This window comes from Dermacentor andersoni, chromosome 1, assembly GCF_023375885.2.
Source record: "Dermacentor andersoni chromosome 1, qqDerAnde1_hic_scaffold, whole genome shotgun sequence".
NCBI lineage: Eukaryota > Metazoa > Arthropoda > Arachnida > Ixodida > Ixodidae > Dermacentor > Dermacentor andersoni.
The window spans coordinates 280,358,176-280,378,599 of record NC_092814.1 but is presented as its reverse complement, the minus strand read 5'-3'; the positions used below and the strand labels follow the sequence as shown (position 1 = coordinate 280,378,599).

Below are 20,424 nucleotides of genomic sequence, written 5' to 3'. Positions count from 1 at the left end.
CCACCATTCGCGGTATAGAAATTAATGTGCGCCAGTCTAACGCTGGCTGCTGCTGCTCCTCCTTGGTGCTGCTGGCTGCTACCGGTGCTGTCTCAGCGCGGGACGGGCTTATACAGGCTCCGACGCCATTGCAATATATTTCACTGTCCTCGCAGCTGATTCGACCCAGATAGCGGAACCGGGGGAAGGGGGAGGGAGCCTAGCGGCGCACGTCTTGTTCGGCACTCACTTGTAAAGAACGATGGTTTCTACGGTTGAAAGCTGCACAGGGCGTCCTTCCTGGATGCCGCAACAGGCAACAGCGTGGGTTCATGGCACTTTACGAAGGCAGTTTTATTGGTCTGATAAGTGACTCGCACGTAGATGCGCACGGTGTTGCAAGTCAGCGCTCGTCCGTGTCGTTTCTCCCTGCTTGTCCCCGTGAATACCGCGCTGTTCTGTTTCAAATATGTCTTACCAACTCGCCCAAACGTCTGTTTTAACGAGTTCACGACTCGTCACGCTATAGGCAGCGCTCACTTCGTCTCGCCGGTGCATATACTAAACATGCACACAAAAAAAGAACGAATATAATAAGAATGTGGCCAGAGAACAAGCAGATGCACAAGCTTCAACAGTTGGAAAATAAAAATAGGTTCTCAACATGAGCAATGAGCCTCACTCAGACGGCCTCACTAAAGAGAAAGGAGCCCTTTATTCTTCAGTGCCACTCACTTCCTAGTATAGACGTTGCTCGAGCCTTAGTGACCCAAAGTGCCTGCTCAGCCACTACTGTTTCGCTCGGCTCGAAGGTACCTACATATCTCAAAGTGGGGTTAAGGAATGGGTTCGTTAGAAGTTCTGCGCTGTGTGGGAAGATGTTGAGGATGGCAGTGGCTCCATATGGAAGGCAATATCCTCTCGGAGAACAATTTTGACCTTTGCGTCCAGCATCGTTCTTCGCCAGGCGCATCACTCTCTCTTAAAGAATTGTCAATCCTTGACAGAGTGAGGGAATAAATTATATTGATTGTCCAGGCTTCGTTGACTTGAGCCCAAAAGTAGGTGGCCTCCTCAGTCAAGGTGGCCATGGCTCGCTGCCGTCGCCCTAGCCCTGTTCACCAACCGTAGCTGATCTTCAGGGTCTTGCGTCATCAGCTGAGCCTCGCACTGGTCTTCCGATTCTTCTTCTTGTTCTGCTTCTTTCAGTTCGTTATTGCCTGGTGGAGGTGATGACGTTGGTACGTGCGGGTTATTCCTGCACCCCAGTACCATCTGGCGCAGGGTGTTGGACGTGTCCGGCGGGCAGAACTTGCAGTCCCGCCCGTAGGTCCCCGGATACATGACATGTAGCAATGTTTCCGTGCGGGTAGGTTCCAGCCTGGAGTCTTCTCCAGGTCACCGCTTGTTCCCTGCTCATCCTCTTATCTGCGGGCGGGTAGCGACTCCTCTCGTTCCTGTTGTGTGTCAAGATCTCCGTGTACTTCTTGGACATCCATTCATCCTCTTCGTGACAGCCGTTGGTCCTTGTTCTCTGCGTGTCGGAGATGGCTTGGCGTGCATGATCTCGAGCCGCGGCGCGCGCCGCCTGGTTCCCCGCAAAAGACTCGTGTCCCGGCGTCCAGAGGATTTGTGCTGCTTCTATCTCGGTGTTGTTCAAGACCTGAAGTGTTGCTTTTCCGAGCTTTCCGTTCATATATCTTCTGCACGATTCTTGCGAGTCCGTTATCTCGATAACCCGGGTCTTCCTGCATGTTGCGATGGCCAGGGATATGCCCAACTCTTCCGCTATGCTCGCGTCCTTGGCACGTATGGACGTGGTTGTCAGTTCTTCGCTTCTCTCGCTGACCACGCTGATTGTAAATAGGTTCTTTGCTCTGTACGCCGCTGCGTCCGTGTATCTCACGTTTTCTTCTTTGTTGCTGGTGCGTTCGAATGTTTGCTTGAGCGATCGTATTCTCGCCTGTCGCCTTTCCTCGTCGTATTTGGGATGCATGTTTCTGGGTATGGTACCTACGTGTAGCCTGTCTCTGATCTCGTGTGGTAGGTAGGTGCCTCTCATCCTCGACTTCGCAGCCCAGATCTTGGAGCAGGGCCCTTCCCGTTTTTGTCACCTTTGGTCTCTCCAGCTGGTTGACGTTGTGCGCTTCCACGAGCTCTTACCATGTGTTGCGCACTCCCATTTTGAGTAATAATAATCCGCCATTGTCCCATACACGCAGAGTACTTCGGCATCGAGGCGGAGACTGGCAAGCTGTACGTGCGCAAGAACCTGGACTCTCGCACCGAGTATGCGCTCGTGGTCGCTGCCATGGACGACGGCCAGCCCGAGACACGCACGCTGGGCGTCCAGGTGACCGTGTACGTCAAAGAAGTCAACAACTACCCGCCTGTCTTCTCCCACTCCAGCTACAAGGGCACCGTGCTCGAGAAGTACGCCACCGACCGCGTCATTATTAAGGTGCGTCTCTCTCAATGTTTATTATTTTTGGTTTCCTACCTTAGGTTTCTCGTATGCATGGTTAGAGTGCCCTTGTTTATACCATGGTAACCGTTGTAAACTAATGCTGCTTTTGACGTCCGGGTGCCAGCTGTCACCACTCGTGACAATCACACCAACTCTGCACAAATAAAAAGGAAATAAACAAAATTTTAATGTTTTATGTATTCAAGCATGTGTCACCATAGCTTTTGGAGTTAAGTAACTCTAGTTTCATGTTAGCGGAACATTTCTGAAGATATAATTAGCCTTTTAATTGTCGTTCGTGGTCACCACCGCCCAGTCATTGCGACTACGAAGGCAGTCGTCCGTAGCATTTCCGAACGAAAGTAACGGAAAGCGAGTTGCAAGAATCACGGTGCTAGGAAGTTCAATTTACGCGTGCGTTCTACGCGTTCTTTCTTGTTTTACCAGCTCATCGCCACGGACAAGGACTTGCAGAACAACACCATCACGTACAACATCTCAAGTGGCAATGACGACAACATATTCCTGATCGACCATCAGACAGGCGATATCCGCGTCAATCCAGCAACAGTTAATCTCCTTGACTACGACCGCAAGAAACAATTCGTCATGCTGGTGCAGGCCAAAGATTGTGAGTACCTTATTATACACTACGCATGCAACCTCGGTTTAGGCTAGCTCCAGTCACCACAAATCACTTCGATTATAGTAACCCGACACCGTATACAATGTTTGCTGCAACACTTGCTCTATCTTCCCTCGAAGGCCATCAGTTTTAAAAGAGTTTTATTTTTTTCTTCTTTTCTTTATATTTCAGTTTTGCAATCGATGTAGCGCGCTTTTATAGCGTTTACACTTCGATTTGCTCCGAAATATAAGTCACTAGTAAATTGCATCCCATTAGATTTTTCAATTATCGTTTTCCTGGACATTTAGATTGGTTCTGACAGGCCCATATTATTACATTGATATTACATTATTACGTCAAGGTCACATTTCAGATGCTTCGCTGCGTTGTTTCTACAGTCTTGCTGTAATGGTGCGCTCCGTATTCTTGCAGCTCACAACACACCTCTGTACGGTTTATCGATGGTAACCATTGATGTCCTGGATTCCAATGACCACGCACCAACATTCTCGAAGACAGCTTATTCGGCATCACTACCTGAAAACCTACCGTCTGGGCACTGCTTTTTGAGCGTAAGTAGACATTTCTGAAATAGCACGTTTTGCTCAAGGGTTGGTCGGCTAACCAGCCGCCAGAAATTACGTCATTCAAGTAAGCGTACTCGCGAGCAGCATTATAAAAAACTGCTTGCCGCCTTACGCGCTGCGTATCGGGTTGACTTCGTCGTTCCCATCCGCAGATCCACGCTGAAAGCGGCGACTCCGTGGACCAGCTGACGTACGAGATCCTCAACAAGGACGTCCCGTTCACGGTTAACGCGCGCACGGGCGACGTGTGCACGTCTCAGGTGCTGGACCGCGAGCGCCGCGACTCGTACGAGTTCGCCGTAGCAGCGTCCGACGGCAAGTTCGACGTAAAGGCGCCCGTCAGCATCGAAGTGGTGGACGAAAACGACAACCCGCCGCGGTTCGAGAAGGAGCGCTACACGGTCAGCATTCCGCACGATTCCCAGGCCGGTCGCTCGGTGATCCAGCTACACGCCATCGACCTGGACGTGGCCAACAATGGCGAGATCACCTACTGGATCAAGAACACGCACGGCATCTTCGAGATCGACGCCAAGACGGGCCTAGTGCGCATGGCGGCCGGCCTGCCGCTCAATGCCATGCGAAACCTGAGCTACGAGATGGAGGTGTTCGCGCAGGACCACGGCGCCGCGTCAAACATCGGCAAGACCTTGCTGCTGGTCCGCGTGTCGAGCACCCACAACAGCCCGCCCGTGTTCGAGCGGTTCGCCTACAGCGTGAGCGTGGACGAGAACGCGGCCAACGTGCCGCTGGTGCAGGTGCACGCCTCGGACCCGGATCCCGGCAGCGCGGGCAAAGTGCTGTACCGCATCGCGCGGGCCACGCGCCGCGAGACATTCCGAATAGACTCGCAGACGGGCAAAATAACGCTGGTGGCGCCGCTGGACTACGAGCAGGTCAAGCACCTCGAGGTGTTTGTCGAAGCACGCGACGACGCCGCCGAACCCCAGTTCGCCACAACCATCGTGCAGGTAGGTGGACTGCCGCCTTCTTCGTTGAATGCCTCCAGCTGATTTTCCTTTCGACGCGCGCGTGCCTCGACGAGAAGTGGTGTCTAAGCGCGAAGTCTCTCTCCGGCTATTCACAGCGTCGCCTACTCAGAACAAGCCGGGGGGGATCTTGTAATAGCCGTGGCATAAGCGAAAACAAGCCGCACGTCATTTCGACGAATTGTTTGTGGTCTACGCGTTTAATTTAATAGCAGGGCTAATACCCCTATTATGCGGTGTGTTGCCTCTATAGGGTGAATTACAAGGACATCGGTTGAAATAAATAAAAGAAGAACAGCAAGGAAATTTGCTGTTCTCACTAAGAGCTATGTCAAGAAGACAGTATGACCCTTCTTAAAATATTTTCCTAACAAGAAAGGCGCTTGGCATAGTATCTTAAGCGTTATTGTTTACCGAGAAACTAAACCTGTCAGTGATAAGTTACCTCAGTGGAAAGGGAGATCTGCCGCAAAGTAAAAAAAAGGAAACAAACGATAAAAAAGCCACCTTCTGAAAAACAAATTTATCCCCTTATGAAACCTTTCAGGACCAAGGCCGGAATTCACAAAGCTTTTCGTTCGTACATACCCAATGCCATTGGCCAACCACCTTCGTTAATGATATGCCCAGCATCAGGATTGGTCCAAATTTTCTCTTACGAACAATCCTAGCGTAAGAGGCCTTTGTCAATACGGTTCGATTCATTTACCATACTTATACGCCATGACATACTCAAGACTGTTCGACCACTTCTTACGCAGCCGAATTTACATCTCTGCCACAAAAAGAAAAGAAAAATGAAAGTATATAAATCAATACTAACACGCTGAACGAGGAAAGAGAGCTCTGGCTTTATATACCGTGCTTGGTCATTCTTTCAGGTTACCGTGAACGACGTGAACGACAATGCGCCAGAGTTCCTGTCTATGCCTCGGCTGCTGAGGATTCCGGAAACCACTTCGCAGAACGAGCTCGTCTACCGCGTACAGGCAATCGATCTCGACTCATCCGCCGGTGGCAACAACGACATCAAGTTCGAGCTGCACCCTCCGAGCCAACGCTTCTCCATTCATCCCAAGACGGGGCAGGTGTTCGCCACTCAGCCGCTTCAGCCCGGAACTGAGCTGCTACGAATAGTGGCTACCGACAGTTCAATTTACCCTCTCATGAGGTACGGGGTGGAGACGAGTGATTTATTGTTTCCGGTGCCGGAGGTGGCCTACCAAAGCACGGACTGCATGTCGCGAATACGGGAACACACAATAGCGATTGTTCGCAATCTAAGGAGAATAAGACAGCGTGGCTTTAATCGTTTTTATTCAATCTGTGTATTTATCTATTTCCACTTTCGCTAAGTCATCTGTGCCAGGTGAAAATATAAAGAATATGTATCGTCATTGCATCCGTTGCAACTTATTGGCGAGGCGAACAGGTGGTTTTGAATTTGGATGACAAGACTTGATCGTCTAACACGGGATACCTTTCGGGAACCTGATTGAGTTTCAATTTTTTTTTCATTAATTAGAAAAAAACATTTTTGAAGTGCTTCACAATCGTGTTTAATATAATATAATAGTATATAAGTGTGTAGAATATATGTATAATGCGAAAGGCACGAGTGTTACAGCGAAATTTATAACATGTGTTACATCCTACAGTGCTAAGCAGTGAAATTCTTATAATGCCACATATACTTCGCGCCCTGCTGGCATCTCTCCCTAAACCATGTCGTAAGTGGCACACAGTCATAACAAACAAGTAATAACAAAAAGCGTATTGAATAGAACACTGTAACTGAGGTAGTTAGGAACTACTGAATAGGATTAAGATAGTTGGCGATGATATCTCAATATTTGACAAGTTGATTTTGTCATAAGCGCAATTATATTGCATTTAGCGTTGCTACGTTGCGGTAATTTCGCTAGGATGCCTTCTATTTCCCGCACAACGACTTCGGGGTACAAGTTCGGTTTTTTCACCCGAAGCTTTTGGCAGTTATATTTGCTCAAATTATTTGCAGTTTCACAATCCGCTATGTTCACATCAACTTCATTCTCGTCAATGTTGCTCGTTTTTTTTAATTTTATTTTTAATGACGCGTTTGCAGCCAGCCATGTTTTCCGCGTATTTATTACACAAACTTACCGATGCGCTTTCCGGTGGGCCATTGTGTTGAATCAACCGTAGTGGCAAATGGAAGCACCTCATTGGCAGGATATCTCAGCGCTGTTTTCACCCCGTCTTTCGAAGCTGTTGGAAACTCGAAATACTGGCACAATGTTTGCTTGTGGTTTCGAACATTGCGCTCTGTTACCGACACTGTCTGTATTAACTAGACAAACATACTTAAGTTTTTATAAAATGTGTTGTTCCTTTTCGCGGTGTCCGTTGTCTTGAAAGTGAGATTCCACTTTAGCGACACGTAAGCATACGCGCGGAATGTGTCCATCGTAGGGGCCAATTCGGTTTCTATTGACGCAGCAGCATTTGTGACATGATGCGCCACCACATAGTTCGCGTAATCCATATTTAGAAGGTGCGACAGTACATAAACATACATCCCATATTACAAACGCGCATGCAAAGTGATCACAAATGCATTGTCCAGCGTTGCGTATTTACAAGCAAGAAAAGGAAAGAAGCGAGTTCTCAATAAACAATTTGATGGCGCAGCGCCGTGGAGATGCGGGTGGAGGTGTACAAGGACTCGGTGGACGAACCGACGCCGGCCTTCTCGGCAGTACAGTACACGGTGGACTCGGCGTCCATCATTGAGGCCGGCTCGACCGTTCTCGAGGCACGCGCCACGGTGCCCAACGGAAGCCCCGTCTGGTACAACATCACCGGAGATGACGGCTCCCACGTGCGGCGATTCTCAATCAACCACGACAGCGTGAGTGGCGGCCGCGCCCTTGTTTCTTTTTGTGTGTGTCACAATGGCTCTCGAGCGAATGAGGTCGCATCCACACCTGGCCGTATACCAGGTCTTGCACTCAACGCTAACTCACTTTACAGCCATAACGTTACGACTGCGTCGTGGTGTGAGTATACTGGAGAATACATTCAGAATGACACGCCCCGCTTCCATATGGTAGCTTATGCACTTGTACTGTCGTAGCGCGCTCCGAGAGCGCCTTACGGAAGCACCTGCCATATAGCTTGTGCACGCCCCTTAATCGGTACTGCGAAGCAACTTGCGCGCGAGTCCGTCTGGGTGCCTGATTGAACTAGAGTGACCCTTTCCATATCGACAAGGCCAGATGCATGCAACATAAATATAATTTCAGCAGTGCAGCAAGAAAGTTGCGCTGCAAGCGTGCCTAATAGACAAGGAGCACACATAGCTCTTGCTCTATTACGATGCACTAGACTGCTAAGCAGACAAGGAACGCCTCGAGAATTCGACAGTTTTCTGACGAAGAAAGTTGCGAGGTTTTTGGCTTGGCGTTGCCATTGCACTGACGTTCCTTCTCGTCGACAAGCGCACCCGGAAGCCAGCTTTCCGGGCATTTTCTTTTTCTTTCTACCGTAGTTTCGTACCTAACAAATTATATTCCGTTTCTTTTTCTCGTGCAGGGAAGAATTGTCACAACAACACGACTCGATGCAGAAAAGCAATCTGTCTACCACTTTATGGTGGTGGCCGTCAACAGGAACGATCCACAGCACCAAGCTGAAGCAGGCGTACGTTTCTCACATTTCAACCATCATCCGTAGCCATTGTGGACATACGTCAGTAATAAACTTGCAACTATTTGTTTTCCTTCTAGGTTGTTGTCCGCTTGACCGACAAAAACGTTAGGTGTCCTAAGTTCCCGTTCACGGAGTACTTCGCTTCCATTCAAGAAAACTCCCCTCCTGACACCATCGTGTTGCCTAACCTCATCGCTGAAGACGTTGAAAAGTTTGGCAAGGTGGGTCCAGAACAATTTACGCAATCCTTCCAGCTTATCTTTCTAGCTTGAGCCTGTTTTATTGCTACACAAGCTCTTCGAAATTGATTTTTATATGTAGGGCCGCTTTTTATTGCTTGCTGGTTTTACTTCTCTTCCTTAGATATCGTATCAGATCACGGAAGACAATTCCGATGACAACTTCATGCTGGACACAAAGCAAAACCTTATTTCTTTGCGAGTGAAGAAACCCCTCGACAGAGATAGCATGCCAACTATTCTTCAAGGCGTCTACACGCTAACGGTAGGTCGCATCTTCTATTAGGGGAAAGTGTTGAATAGTTGTCCTATGACAAAACATTGCGTGTTTTCGCTCATTGAAGTGAACAGAGAAATGGTTCTAGCTGCAGCATGCACTAATTGAAAACAGGTCACGGCCAGCAACTACAAGTGCTCAGGAAGCAGCCGAGTCAAGGTCTTCGTGGAAGACGTCAATGACAACAGCCCAGTGTTCGAACAAAACGACTACGTCGTTGAGCTGGAAGAGGTGAGAACAAATTAAATGTCATCAGTGGTAATGGTTAGCGACTGTTTTGGTAACCTGGGAGTTAAGCCCTGTTCGTCATTTTCAGAATACGCCGCCAGGTCAGACTGTCACTCATCTCAGCGCCGCTGATCGTGATGGCTTGGATCTCGGAAAGATTCGCTACTACATCATAGAAGGTACGTTGCAAGGCATCCTAGTTCAGCAGATGAGTTCTTCCGTGCTAGTGTTCGAGCGAATGTTTTGTTTTTTATTCCGGCAGGAAACGAAGGGGAAGATTTCAGCATGGACGAAACGACCGGCATCTTATCGGTCAGGATTATTCCGGACCGTGAAAAGACGCCAGATTTCATGCTAAAGGTTCTAGCCGTCGATTCCGCTAACAACACGGTACGTCGGCGCATGTCATATAAGAACTAAAACGTACAAAGCGATACTTGACTGAATGCTGATGTAGCTCAAATGACACGCATGTTTTTCTTTTTTTTTATTATTTTCGTTTAGGGCCGTGCAAGTGTTCACATTGTCATCAAGGACACTAACGATTGGACTCCGACGTTCCTTAACGACACCTTCTACCTGAATGTCACGGAAGGTGAGACGATCATTAAATTCTAGGAATATTTATAGTCTGGTCGTCTGCTTACAAATTCGTTCGAACGCGCAGTTGTAATCTACAGCGTAAAATATGAAATATCATATCGAAGTGCGTTCGGCAAATAAAAGCAACTTATTTCTCCAAGACCATAGACTATATGCTCAGGTCAAGTGTTTCCCGTGTAGATTGGCGTACAGTAAAATGCGATTTGCAAAGCGTGTATTGAAGAGGGCAAGAGTTAGACGAGTGCCAGAGAAAATATCTGAGTGACAGGTTGTTAGCTCAGCCGTAACCTATCCACATCGTCATGCCGCAGGTCCAAAATTTCGGACTCGTAGATGGACAGTATACGCTGACAAGTTCCGGATAGCTTAGGTCCTGCGCCACATTGGCTCCTTCCTCAGGCGTAACATCGCGGCTGGGCAGTGTGGGAACTCGTGCCCACTCAGCCGGCGCTGGTCGGGCACCACTTTTTCATAACCTATAAACCAGTCACACTTACATATATCTCGAATACTAATAACCAAGCTTCCTAGAAGTCGGAGCTGCTGTATAACTGTCATGCATAAAACCACAAGGAGTGCCGAGCGGTGGGCCTTAACGTATCAGTAATGGCTGAAAGCGAAAGACAAGGTGGTTACGCCAACACTTGCAGGCGCTCTAATTTTGGTGCACAATTGATGCGCATTAACTATGCGACTCTTGCAGGACCGCCGAGCGTTGGTGCCTACGTCCAGCTGCCCGTCGCCGACTACGACGACGGAATCAACAGACAAGTAGAGCTGTACATCGTCGATGGCAACAACGAGAACCAGTTCCGGCTCGGCGTAAACGAAAACGGGGTACGCTCAAAGGAATTTGCAGTGTCTCTGCCGTGCATTCTTGCTCCCAAGCCTTGCTGTTCCCGTTGTTCCGTCATTTTCTATCGCTAGGTGTCGTTTCTTTCAGGCGTCGCCCTCTTCGCTTTTTGTGCACAATGTATCGGCGTCAATGCAGTGAGGGAAACTAATTCGCGTCATCTCGTTTTGCATAGTCTCCTATGAAACATGATTCAATAATACGAAGAGGAAATAACCTACTAAAGACTACACTTGTTCAATTACTATCGTAAGAATGACTTTTTCAGCAAGTTTGAGTTACTTGTTGGTTAGTCCTGCATGAAAGTATATCAGTGTCCGCCACTGTGGTGAATGTGGCTGGTAGCAATGATCAAGTTAATTAGATTCCTATACATTTAATCATTGCTGGTAGCCCCCACTGAAACACGGTGTTATAAACATACATGGGCGTGTGCCCCCATACGTGCTTCAAATGAGAAGACACTGCAGGAGAGGTAGTCGCATCGTTTTCGGTCAACGTGTTGCAAGTAGTCCCCGAATTATTGAATATGAAGTAGTCCCCGAATTATTTGTAAGCGTGACACGAGGTGGTCATTAAACCTGTTTTATGAACGTAGAACAGCAGAAATATCCCACGCCGAAATTACCCGAAGCTGCTGCTTCAGTCGGCGGTACATTGCAACTCTGCTTCACCGTGCAGGCGGTGCTCAGAGTGGTATCCGAGCTTGACCGAGACAAGTACAAGGTTCCGGAATCCGCTTTGCACCTGGTTATTGTGGCTGCCAGGGACATGGGAACTCCCTCTAGGACCGGCTCGACCACAGTAAGTAGATGACACGAACTGTCCGCGCGAAAACGCTTCGGTTGGTGTCACCTCTTGAAAGTCGCTCTGTTGCACGCGTCCGGTGACTGGTTTTTCATAAACATAAAATATTTAAATGACGTTGTTTTGTGGTTACGTTTTACCAAGTTACGCTTTGAAACGTCTGCATTCCTTCGTTCGATCAAGACGGTCCCTGATAGCCATAGACGCTCAAGGTGATGCTCTCAAGCGGTATTGGAACTTGGCCACGCTACAATATTGATAAAGTAATCGTGTAGTTCACGCTCTCGTTCTACCTTTTTCAAAAAGGGAGTTAGTGTCGGTGTAAACTAACAGTGCGGTGTAGATGGAAGTACCCCGGCCTACGAAAGATGTCAGTGTCCAATAAATTACTTTAAGCTATGCGACCTTTCATCGACAAAAACTACAGCGCAAATAAATACGTGCAACGCGATAAGACATGGACAGGACGAGCGCAGACTACAAATGGATTTTCGAGAGCGCTTTGCGTCAGAATATAGCGTAATACGCTTGCGCAGATAGATTGTGACCAAACTACTATCCACATCCAAATATCAGCCATCGATCCGGATAGGTTCGCTTCGTGCTATGCAGCAATACTGAGGTATTGCTCATGCAAGCTATCCCAGTCCGAGTGATGGCTTTCTGTGAATTGCATTTTGTCTTTTTTCTTACTTTTTCGTAGAATCTTAGGCTCAGAAAAACGCGGCTCACACTCCGAGGTCTCGCACTGACACCAACGTACGGCCTGTGATGTCTGGCTTAAAAACGTTCGCAGAGTGACTTGCATTTAGTAGTAAATTTTGGATGCGAGAATGTTTCGGCCTTGATCTAATAATATGCCCATTATTGTACACCAGGTTGCAGTTTTCATCCAGGACGTCAACGACAGCCCTCCGCAGTTCGAGAAAGAGGCCTACTACGAGTTCGTTTCCGAGAGCGCGTCCGTGGGCACGGTCATCGATACCGTCAAAGCTACGGATCCTGACTCAGCGATGAACACTAACATGACCTACTCATTTGCCCGGGGCACCAGCAAACGAGGTACCGCCAGACTGCGCTTCCTGTCACTACGAGGAATTGAAATCGCGTGCTTTTTATGCACAGCCCTTGGGTTCGAACCAGTTCGTGGATAAGCGATAGATCAACGTCCCCGTATGTAATTACTTATATTACCAGCTGTACTGCGCAGGTGTTGGGCTACTTACTGGGGTTCGTATAAAGACAAAATATTCTAAATCCGCACTGGTATGTTCCACCAGGTCATGCCTGCAGACAGGGGTATGCACGCATCCTGATTTTCAACCGGGAGTACTCCGACCTACGAAAGATGCTCTGCTATTGGCATCAATTGTTCAAGGCTCGAATTAATTGTTAGAAAGCATTTCTGCCGTGGCTGGTGGTTGAGTCAAGTAGAATATCGGCGCAGTTAACCATTATACACTTCTGTCCTTTGTCCACAAGTGCATCAGGATGATTTAGAGCACGCAACTAGATCGCTATGCAAAGCAGACCCGGTCGAGGTTGCTAGGGCAACAGCCGGGGAACGGTTGCAATTTGAGATCAGGTAATTTGAGCCGTACGTGATGTGAAATCGCGCCATTTTCCTAAAGAAGTAATAATCATAATAAATAATAGCAAGAAAGCGTTTCAGCGTTCGCATTACTTTTCGAATTAATTCCTGCGTAAACGGATGTGCCGGAGCTATTGTGGGAACTGCTTTTCGCGCTAGTTGAGTGGTCGTTTGCATAAGTGCGTAGTAGAAACATACTGAGACGCCGCGCGGTGAAACGATTGAGAACGGCGCGATTTACATGGTAATAAAAGCGCCCAGTTTCTTTTGCGCCTACGGTGTAGCATAACGCAATCTTTCTGTTTGCTCCCCGAGCTGGCGTAACAACACATCTTGAAATAGATGCTGGTATAATCCCGCAACAGCCTGCGGTGCCTTTCGAAGCGCGGTAAAAGAAACAGAGTGGAAGGAAAGTATAAGAAAACGAAAAAGATGAAAACACGACATGACACGACTACGGCTTTCCATCGGCGCCGCGACGCGGGCGGTTTATCCGTCGTTCGATGGAAGCAGTGCAAGGAGCGATAACATCGCGGTTTCGATTTTCCCTCGCTCAGTTCGCCCTGTTGACTGTAAATCCGAACAAAGCATCTTGGCAAACTTTTTTAATCTTCTATTTCTTCTTCTTCTTCTTCAGCTTTCGCGCTTAGTCGCACGGTCTCAAAATTGTTTATTTACCCTCCCCCCTTCCTTTCGTGGTTTGTTCACTTGCGAGTTTCTTTCGCGCGATAGGCCGCGCGCGCGGAGGTTGCTGGATCTCAGAAAGTTCGAACGAAATATAATGACAGAGAGAACGCCGCCGCGCAGTCGGGCGAGTCGAGAAAACATAACGCGGCAGGACAACGCTGGTGACGAGAAGCCGTCCTTCTCGAGAAGCTGGTTTCTGCGGCTGCCCGTTGGCGAACACCACTGTTATTTTTATTTTTTTGCTCTTTGGTAGACTAGCTGGCGCTATAGCGATTTCGTTCGGGTCATCGCACATGGGCGACATACAAGGTGCTAAGTATGGCAGGCGGTTTTTTTCTTCTTTTGTTGTTCTTGACCAAGAGTTAAGTGATCGATCACGCCTTCTCAAAGTGGTTCTCATTTCCCAGCAGGCGGTCACTGCATGAGAACGAACGCTTGTCTGCACGTTGTGCACAAATATTATAATCGTGCGTGTGTGGCCCTGCTGATAAAGTGAGACGCCGCTTTCGTCAAATGGTAGGGAGTTTGCATGCAAGAGGGGGTATGAGAAAATCGGCTGCGCATTCATGAAGTGAAAACTGGATCTGAATCTTCCAATGTTACCGCGTAAATTGAAGTCTACTGCGCTACATTTAACACTCTCTAGAAGTTCTTTTCCGCTTGGAGCATGTTTTTTTTTTTCCTAGTAAAGAAAGACAGTTCACGCAACTCTGCAACTTCGAAGCGAACACTGGCATAATGGGAACAGACGGCATTCCTCATCGCGAGATCCGAGTGAATTCGCTTTATGAGTATGCTTGGTGGCATCTGCGCGAGCGTTCTTACTTTCTCTTTTTTTTTTCAAATGGGGGCGGTGCCTGTCAGGTAGACATGTTTTAAGCTATATGTGCGGATCGAGAGGCGTACAAGCGGAGTGCAAGCGTAAAATTCAGATCTTTTAAGCAAAGAAAGGCACCTCATAAATGAATATGTGAAACACTTCTCAGTTATTTAAGGATATGTGAGTGTGCGTCATAAAATGCGCACGAGTGTAAAGAGCATGTTAATGAAAAAAGAAGCTAAGCGATCATTTGGTGCAAAAGAAAAGTTATAATGTCGACTCCATTGAGTGTCTCGTTGTGTTTGGCGAAATTGTTTGTTGGTTTCCTCGCTTGTTCTTTTTTACAAGAATCCTTAGTATATCCCGTCAGTAAAAATACAGAGAGGGCAAAAATTTCGTTTGGGATATCTGTAAGAATGTTAGTTTAACATTGTCACATAAGGCACAAAGGTGCTTCGAAATTACACTTTCAAAGAGGCGAGATCAATGTTTCCAGCGTTATCCTGATTAGCGTTATTAGCTGGCCAGCGGGCGTTGACCACGGACGCCGTATTTTTCGCCGATCGTCTACAGTGCCCAAAAACATTAATTTTATTATTTCATCTCAACATCTGAAATAAGACACGATGCCAAACTGTGCCGTGATTGCCTGTACTCTGAAAGCCTGCTTCCCGCTCACCCATATTAACCTGTCTACTGTTTACCCCAGTGCCTTTCATGATCGACCCCGTTCTCGGAACGGTGAACATCACCCGAGCACTCGACATTTCGGAGAGCCAGGAGTATTCATTGACCGTGGAAGCAAATGACGGCCTCTGGAAAGCAGCGGTAAGAATTTATTTCTCTTTTTTTTTTCACTTCTAGAGGAATAATCTATCGAATACGTATACTTGTTATTTTTGTGCGGAACTGGCTGTCACTATACATATATTTATTAGCGGAACGTTTCCATAAATTTTCCGTAAGCTGTATCGGGAGCGTTAATGTAGCCGCGTTTACAATGGTAAGAAATAAAAAAAGATATAGTTCATCCTTCGATTGACGCTGATTCACATGCAAAGTTCCCGGCAATATTTTTTCGGTCTGGCACCGGTAACTAGCATATGCTAAAAAAAAAAGTGAAATGTTTGCAGCTTTGTTTTGTTTCCGGCAACACTCGCTACCAAATCGGCAGGAAAAACGCTGTCAGAGCGACGGTTGTCGCGTTCGCGCTCGATAGCCAGCGTGTCACCGAAGTCGACGACGCGTGTGGTGAATGCATTCCATTACCCGGCGCTCGAAGTCTGAGCGGAAACTGGAGTTCCAGGTTGGAATTCGATAATGCTTGTCAGCGTAGCTGAGTCGCCTACAGAGCAGCTATCCCCAGGCCATGGGAAGCCTTCCTGCCGCTGTTATGCATCCATGTGCGAGCACTGTAACCATAACGTCACCCCAGCGTCGGTCCGTCTTCGATATACCGCGTCCGTCCTAGTACGTCGGCATTTGTAAGCAAGACTTGGTTAAAACGCGTTGGTGGGCTAGTTGGTTTGAATCCATGATAGAGTGTCTAAGCGCGACTGAATGAGGACGTAGAAAGAAACACATACACAGAGACAGTGCTACTTTCAGCTATAGATTTTATTTTCGCACGCATCGATAAATATATGCCGTACAAGCCGAAACAAACGAGAGAGCAAAGAAGAACATTCAGTGGTGCATGTCGATGAACCGTGCAGGTGTCCAAGGCAAGGTCAAAACATACACTGCAATGGTTACAACGATAAACCGAGGAATCGTATCTCTTTTTCAGATAGCGACACTGATGGCTTGCTCACGCACCTTTCCTCTAATTTTGCAATTTCATAGGCCTCCACAATCTCCCTTGCCATCCTGCTATGAGCCCTATACAATATAGAAGTATTTTCAAACATGGGTTTGCAGGGGCAATCTCGGCAATCAATGCCCAAATGACCCGAGATTACCCTAGTGACGTTATATTGATGTTCTTTTAGTCTCTCATTGATGCATCTGCCAGTTTGACCAACTTACGTTCTTCCGCACGAAATCGGAATGGCATAGACAACGTTAGGAGCGCAGGTTACAAACTGTTTGCGATGTTGAGTAGAACATACATTCATTGCCGAGATTGTCCCTGCAAACTCATGTTTGAAAGTGCTTCTATTCTGTATAGAGCTCATAGCAGGATGACAAGGGATATTTTGGAGGCTTATGAAATTGCAAAATTAGAGAAAAGATGCGTGAGCAAGCCATCAGTGTCGCTATCTGAAAAAGTGATACGATTCCTCGGTCTATCGTAACCATTGCAGTGCATGTTTTGGCCATGCCTTGGACACATGTTACGGTTTATCGACATGCACCACTGAATTATTTTTTTTATTGTCTCATTTGTTACCGCTCGTGCGGTATATATTTATACCGTATTTTAGTGCTGTCTCGACCAGGCCCGGCGAGCCGCGATCGTCAGTGGAGCCCTGTCAGAGGGAACCACCCAGGAATAAACCGCCGCAACGGTTCCTGCAATAATAAAGTTCCATCCTCCTCCTCCTCCTCCTCCTCCTCCTCCTCCTCCTCCTCCTCCTCCTCCTCCTCTGTATATATCTTTCTTTCTACGTCTTCGTTTAGTCGCGCATATATACACACTCTATCATGGTGAACAAGACGTTTTTGTTTTGTTTTGTTATTTCACTACTACTTCTTAGTCTTTCCTGGCAGTTCCTTTTACGTGATGCGAAAGGTAGGAACCAGACTCTCACAAACTGAAATCGTACGCCGTGCGGAAACGCCGGTCGACATTTTAGAGCAGTTCAAGTAATCAGTACGTCTTCTTTGATCATTCATCAGGCTCCCATGAAGATCTACGTCAGCGAAGCCGAGGAGCGTGATCCGAGGTTTGACCAGCTGCACTACAAGTTCAAGGTTCTCGAGAACATCCCGGGTGCCATCGTAGGCCAAGTGGAACTCCAGACGAGGACCATCCGCGCCAACAGCCAGATGCGCTACAGCATTATCAACACTGAAGTGCGACCCTTCTTTAACATCACGAAGGTAAGCGGCTTGCAGTCATTGCCACGCTTTTCTCTTTAGGACTTAACCGCATGTAGCACAGCGGTATACAGAAATACGTCACCAATGGTAATCCTTTCTCGGCGACGCCCCGCTGCAGGATGGAGAAATATTCACAAAGATCGGCCTGGATCGTGAGAAGAGGAGCAAGTACACGTTTACGGTCATGCTGGAAGAGAAGCGACCTACAACCAAAGTGGTGAGTGCAGCTGACGTGACACGCTATTGAGCAAATTGTCGTCACAACGCGCGACGCCTGTTATACGAATTATTCGCCTCCTCTGTAATGTGACAAAGATGGTTTCACTTTACTAGCGGGTCTCTGTAACGGCGTTGTCACCCGAGTTCCCTTAGACAAGTTGTGCTTCAGCCTCAAACCTCCTGCGAATAATAATTTAACTTTGTTGCGGCACAAAACTTCATGCGGGCTCGTCAGCAGATTCGTGTTGTAGCATCCTCTTTTCTCTTGATTTCAGAGCGTCAGCGAAGTGTCCGTAGAAGTCGTCGACGTCAACGACGAGGTACCGACGTTCATGCAGTCATACCAGGGAACCATCAGGGAAAACTCGCCTCCGGGAACTTTAGTCACAGTGGTAAGGAAGCATTATCATGTGAAGTTGGGGCGAAATTCGCGAAGCTTTCGGTCGTTCGTAAGAATTGCTCGTCACTGGCCGATCACGTTCACTAATGTTCGCATCCACGGTCGGCCTCTTCTTGCGAAGCGCTTTAGCGTACGAACTGATTTTTTGAATTAGGTCCTTATTTATGTTTTCTCAGTGTTAAATCGCTGTGCGGCGATGTACGAAAACCTAAAGAGCAGCTGCTTGAGGGACTACGCAGGATAAACATAGCTGAACTTATTATCGTGACTACCTGGAGACCAGAGTAGTCAAAGTAAATGCAAGATTGCTAATTAAGGGTTGTGATAACGTGCAGCGAGGGAAAAGTTCTTTCGTATACGCGTGAAAGCGGTATTTTTTATCTGCCTCCGCTCTCTACAGATGGCTTTAATAATTCTTACTACATTCTGTGGCTTCGGTCATAGCGTATCTCTGTTTTGTAATCGATTTCCGCAGCTTCTCTTAATTATTAAGTGCTCACAAAAATACATTTAGGACTCTTGCAAGTATCAGCATTATTTTTATTATTAATACACTTTAATTTTGGCCACTTGCCTACAACGTACGATTTGAATGACTACATGACATTACGAAAATATACACCTCCTTTTATATTCGTTATATTAAAATATTAAAATATTATTTTAAAGAGATATATTAAAGAGACGGCGGCTCGTAAGCGCTGTTCGCAGTAACTGTGTTAGGGGAACCAAAGATTCAGTGCAATGTGGAGCTTTCTTCTTCTTTTTTCGTGTATATGTGTATTTGAGTATTTTGTACATTTCGTGTATAAATGGGTGTGCAACAATAACGGAAGAAGCGTAAATACATTTGACAGCTCGGCGAGTTTTTACGAATACATTGCTACGAGCGGCGCTAGTTTGTTTCTCTTCATTCTTAGTGTCCCGTCCTTCGAGCACTAGATACACGTACGCATGCATGGGACCTTAAAAGGCCATGTTGATATTTTCGTCTGATTTACATGCCTTGAAATGTTTTTTAAAATCTTTTTGTTACTCTTGCCTAAAGAACCCGACTATCATGGCCGTCGACAACGACAGCGGTAACAACTCCGTGGTCCACTACTCTCTTGGCGGCTCGGGCAGCGACCTGTTCACAATCCTAGACTCTGGAGTGGTGATTTTCAGCGGCGGAAATCCAGTCACCGTCCTTGACCGTGAACTCGCCGACCGCTACGAGCTTCTGGTGAGTATAACCTTTCAGTCACCCTCGTTTGGATTCACTATGTGCTAAAGTAGGCGCGTGAAAATCTGACGCCGCTTGCAAAAGATGAGTGGTGGAAAAGGGAGTAACCAGTGCTGTCGCTGAGGACTGAGCACGTTAGACGAAGACAGACGATAGACGGGAGCATTAACAAGAGGAGGTTTTGGGATCGCCACAGCATGGCACTTATATTATTGCAGGTTCTGACGCTTCAATTGGAAAGCAACAGAGACATAGCGTGAAGAGAGGGTGACATTATCGTGTCTGTTTGGAGACATTCTCGCGAGCCATCCAAACAAGACGTGCCCAATTGATGAAAAGCTCGTGCAGCGCTTTTCAACTCTTCTTGAGCTTCGAGTCGTGGCTACAGGTTGCGAAAGTGAAAGCGCCAGTGAAATAGCCCACCACACTTGGAAGTTGTATGTGGTATTGATCGAAAGTCTACTTCCCGCTTTTCACATGACAGCCGTGTACAGTTTCAAATTTGCTTTATACGTGCAGTAAAGCCGTGAGTAGTAAGGCCGCGTTGATTCATTTGTGCTCACGCCTGCAGCGATAGCTTATCTAATTTTGGCCAACGGCGCTTGACAGCTGTAATTATTCGTGACTCCCCTCAGAAGCATTACAGAAACTGCAGCGCTTCCCTTTGTACTAACGTGCGAGGCCAAAGGCGACGCAGATAGAACTGTAGAGAGGAGAAGAAGAGGAGAAGAAGGAGAGGGGAGAAGAGGCAGTTGCCATATAAGAGAGGGGGGAGGTGACGTGAGAAGGCAAGGAAAGCCCACTAATATACGACAGCGGCTGCGGGGAAACAGGATAAACTTAATTTCAAGGTACGGGGCAATACCTCGCTGCTATTTCTGAAAAATAATCGCCATACAAATATGTCAAGCGGGAAACTTACGCAGGGCGTGCAGAAGCAGAGCCGCATTAATTAGAGCGCACCGCAGGTTCCAGGAGACACTACGGAAGCGGTCGACCGTCAAATCAACACATCTGTGCCTGCCGCGTTAGCTTTACGGCTATGGTATTGCTAGAGGTCGCGGATTTGATCCCAATCGCGGCAGCC

At 47.4% G+C, this 20,424-nt stretch overlaps 1 protein-coding gene across 1 annotated transcript in view; it reads left to right on the top strand.

The window, feature by feature from the left end:
- LOC126548228 (protocadherin Fat 3-like) overlaps positions 1 to 20,424 on the top strand; it is a 341,248-nt gene that overhangs the window by 301,296 nt on the left and 19,528 nt on the right. The window contains exons 27-47 of the mRNA XM_050196372.3: positions 2,202 to 2,440; positions 2,894 to 3,077; positions 3,507 to 3,646; positions 3,814 to 4,632; positions 5,532 to 5,821; positions 7,324 to 7,543; positions 8,227 to 8,334; positions 8,421 to 8,564; positions 8,707 to 8,847; positions 8,974 to 9,090; positions 9,176 to 9,266; positions 9,350 to 9,477; positions 9,592 to 9,682; positions 10,394 to 10,527; positions 11,225 to 11,347; positions 12,229 to 12,412; positions 15,158 to 15,276; positions 17,290 to 17,493; positions 17,612 to 17,710; positions 17,988 to 18,104; positions 19,161 to 19,337. Of these exons, the coding sequence (XP_050052329.1) occupies positions 2,202 to 2,440; positions 2,894 to 3,077; positions 3,507 to 3,646; positions 3,814 to 4,632; positions 5,532 to 5,821; positions 7,324 to 7,543; positions 8,227 to 8,334; positions 8,421 to 8,564; positions 8,707 to 8,847; positions 8,974 to 9,090; positions 9,176 to 9,266; positions 9,350 to 9,477; positions 9,592 to 9,682; positions 10,394 to 10,527; positions 11,225 to 11,347; positions 12,229 to 12,412; positions 15,158 to 15,276; positions 17,290 to 17,493; positions 17,612 to 17,710; positions 17,988 to 18,104; positions 19,161 to 19,337 (3,869 nt within the window). The remainder of the gene's footprint in view (positions 1 to 2,201; positions 2,441 to 2,893; positions 3,078 to 3,506; positions 3,647 to 3,813; positions 4,633 to 5,531; positions 5,822 to 7,323; positions 7,544 to 8,226; positions 8,335 to 8,420; positions 8,565 to 8,706; positions 8,848 to 8,973; positions 9,091 to 9,175; positions 9,267 to 9,349; positions 9,478 to 9,591; positions 9,683 to 10,393; positions 10,528 to 11,224; positions 11,348 to 12,228; positions 12,413 to 15,157; positions 15,277 to 17,289; positions 17,494 to 17,611; positions 17,711 to 17,987; positions 18,105 to 19,160; positions 19,338 to 20,424) is intronic.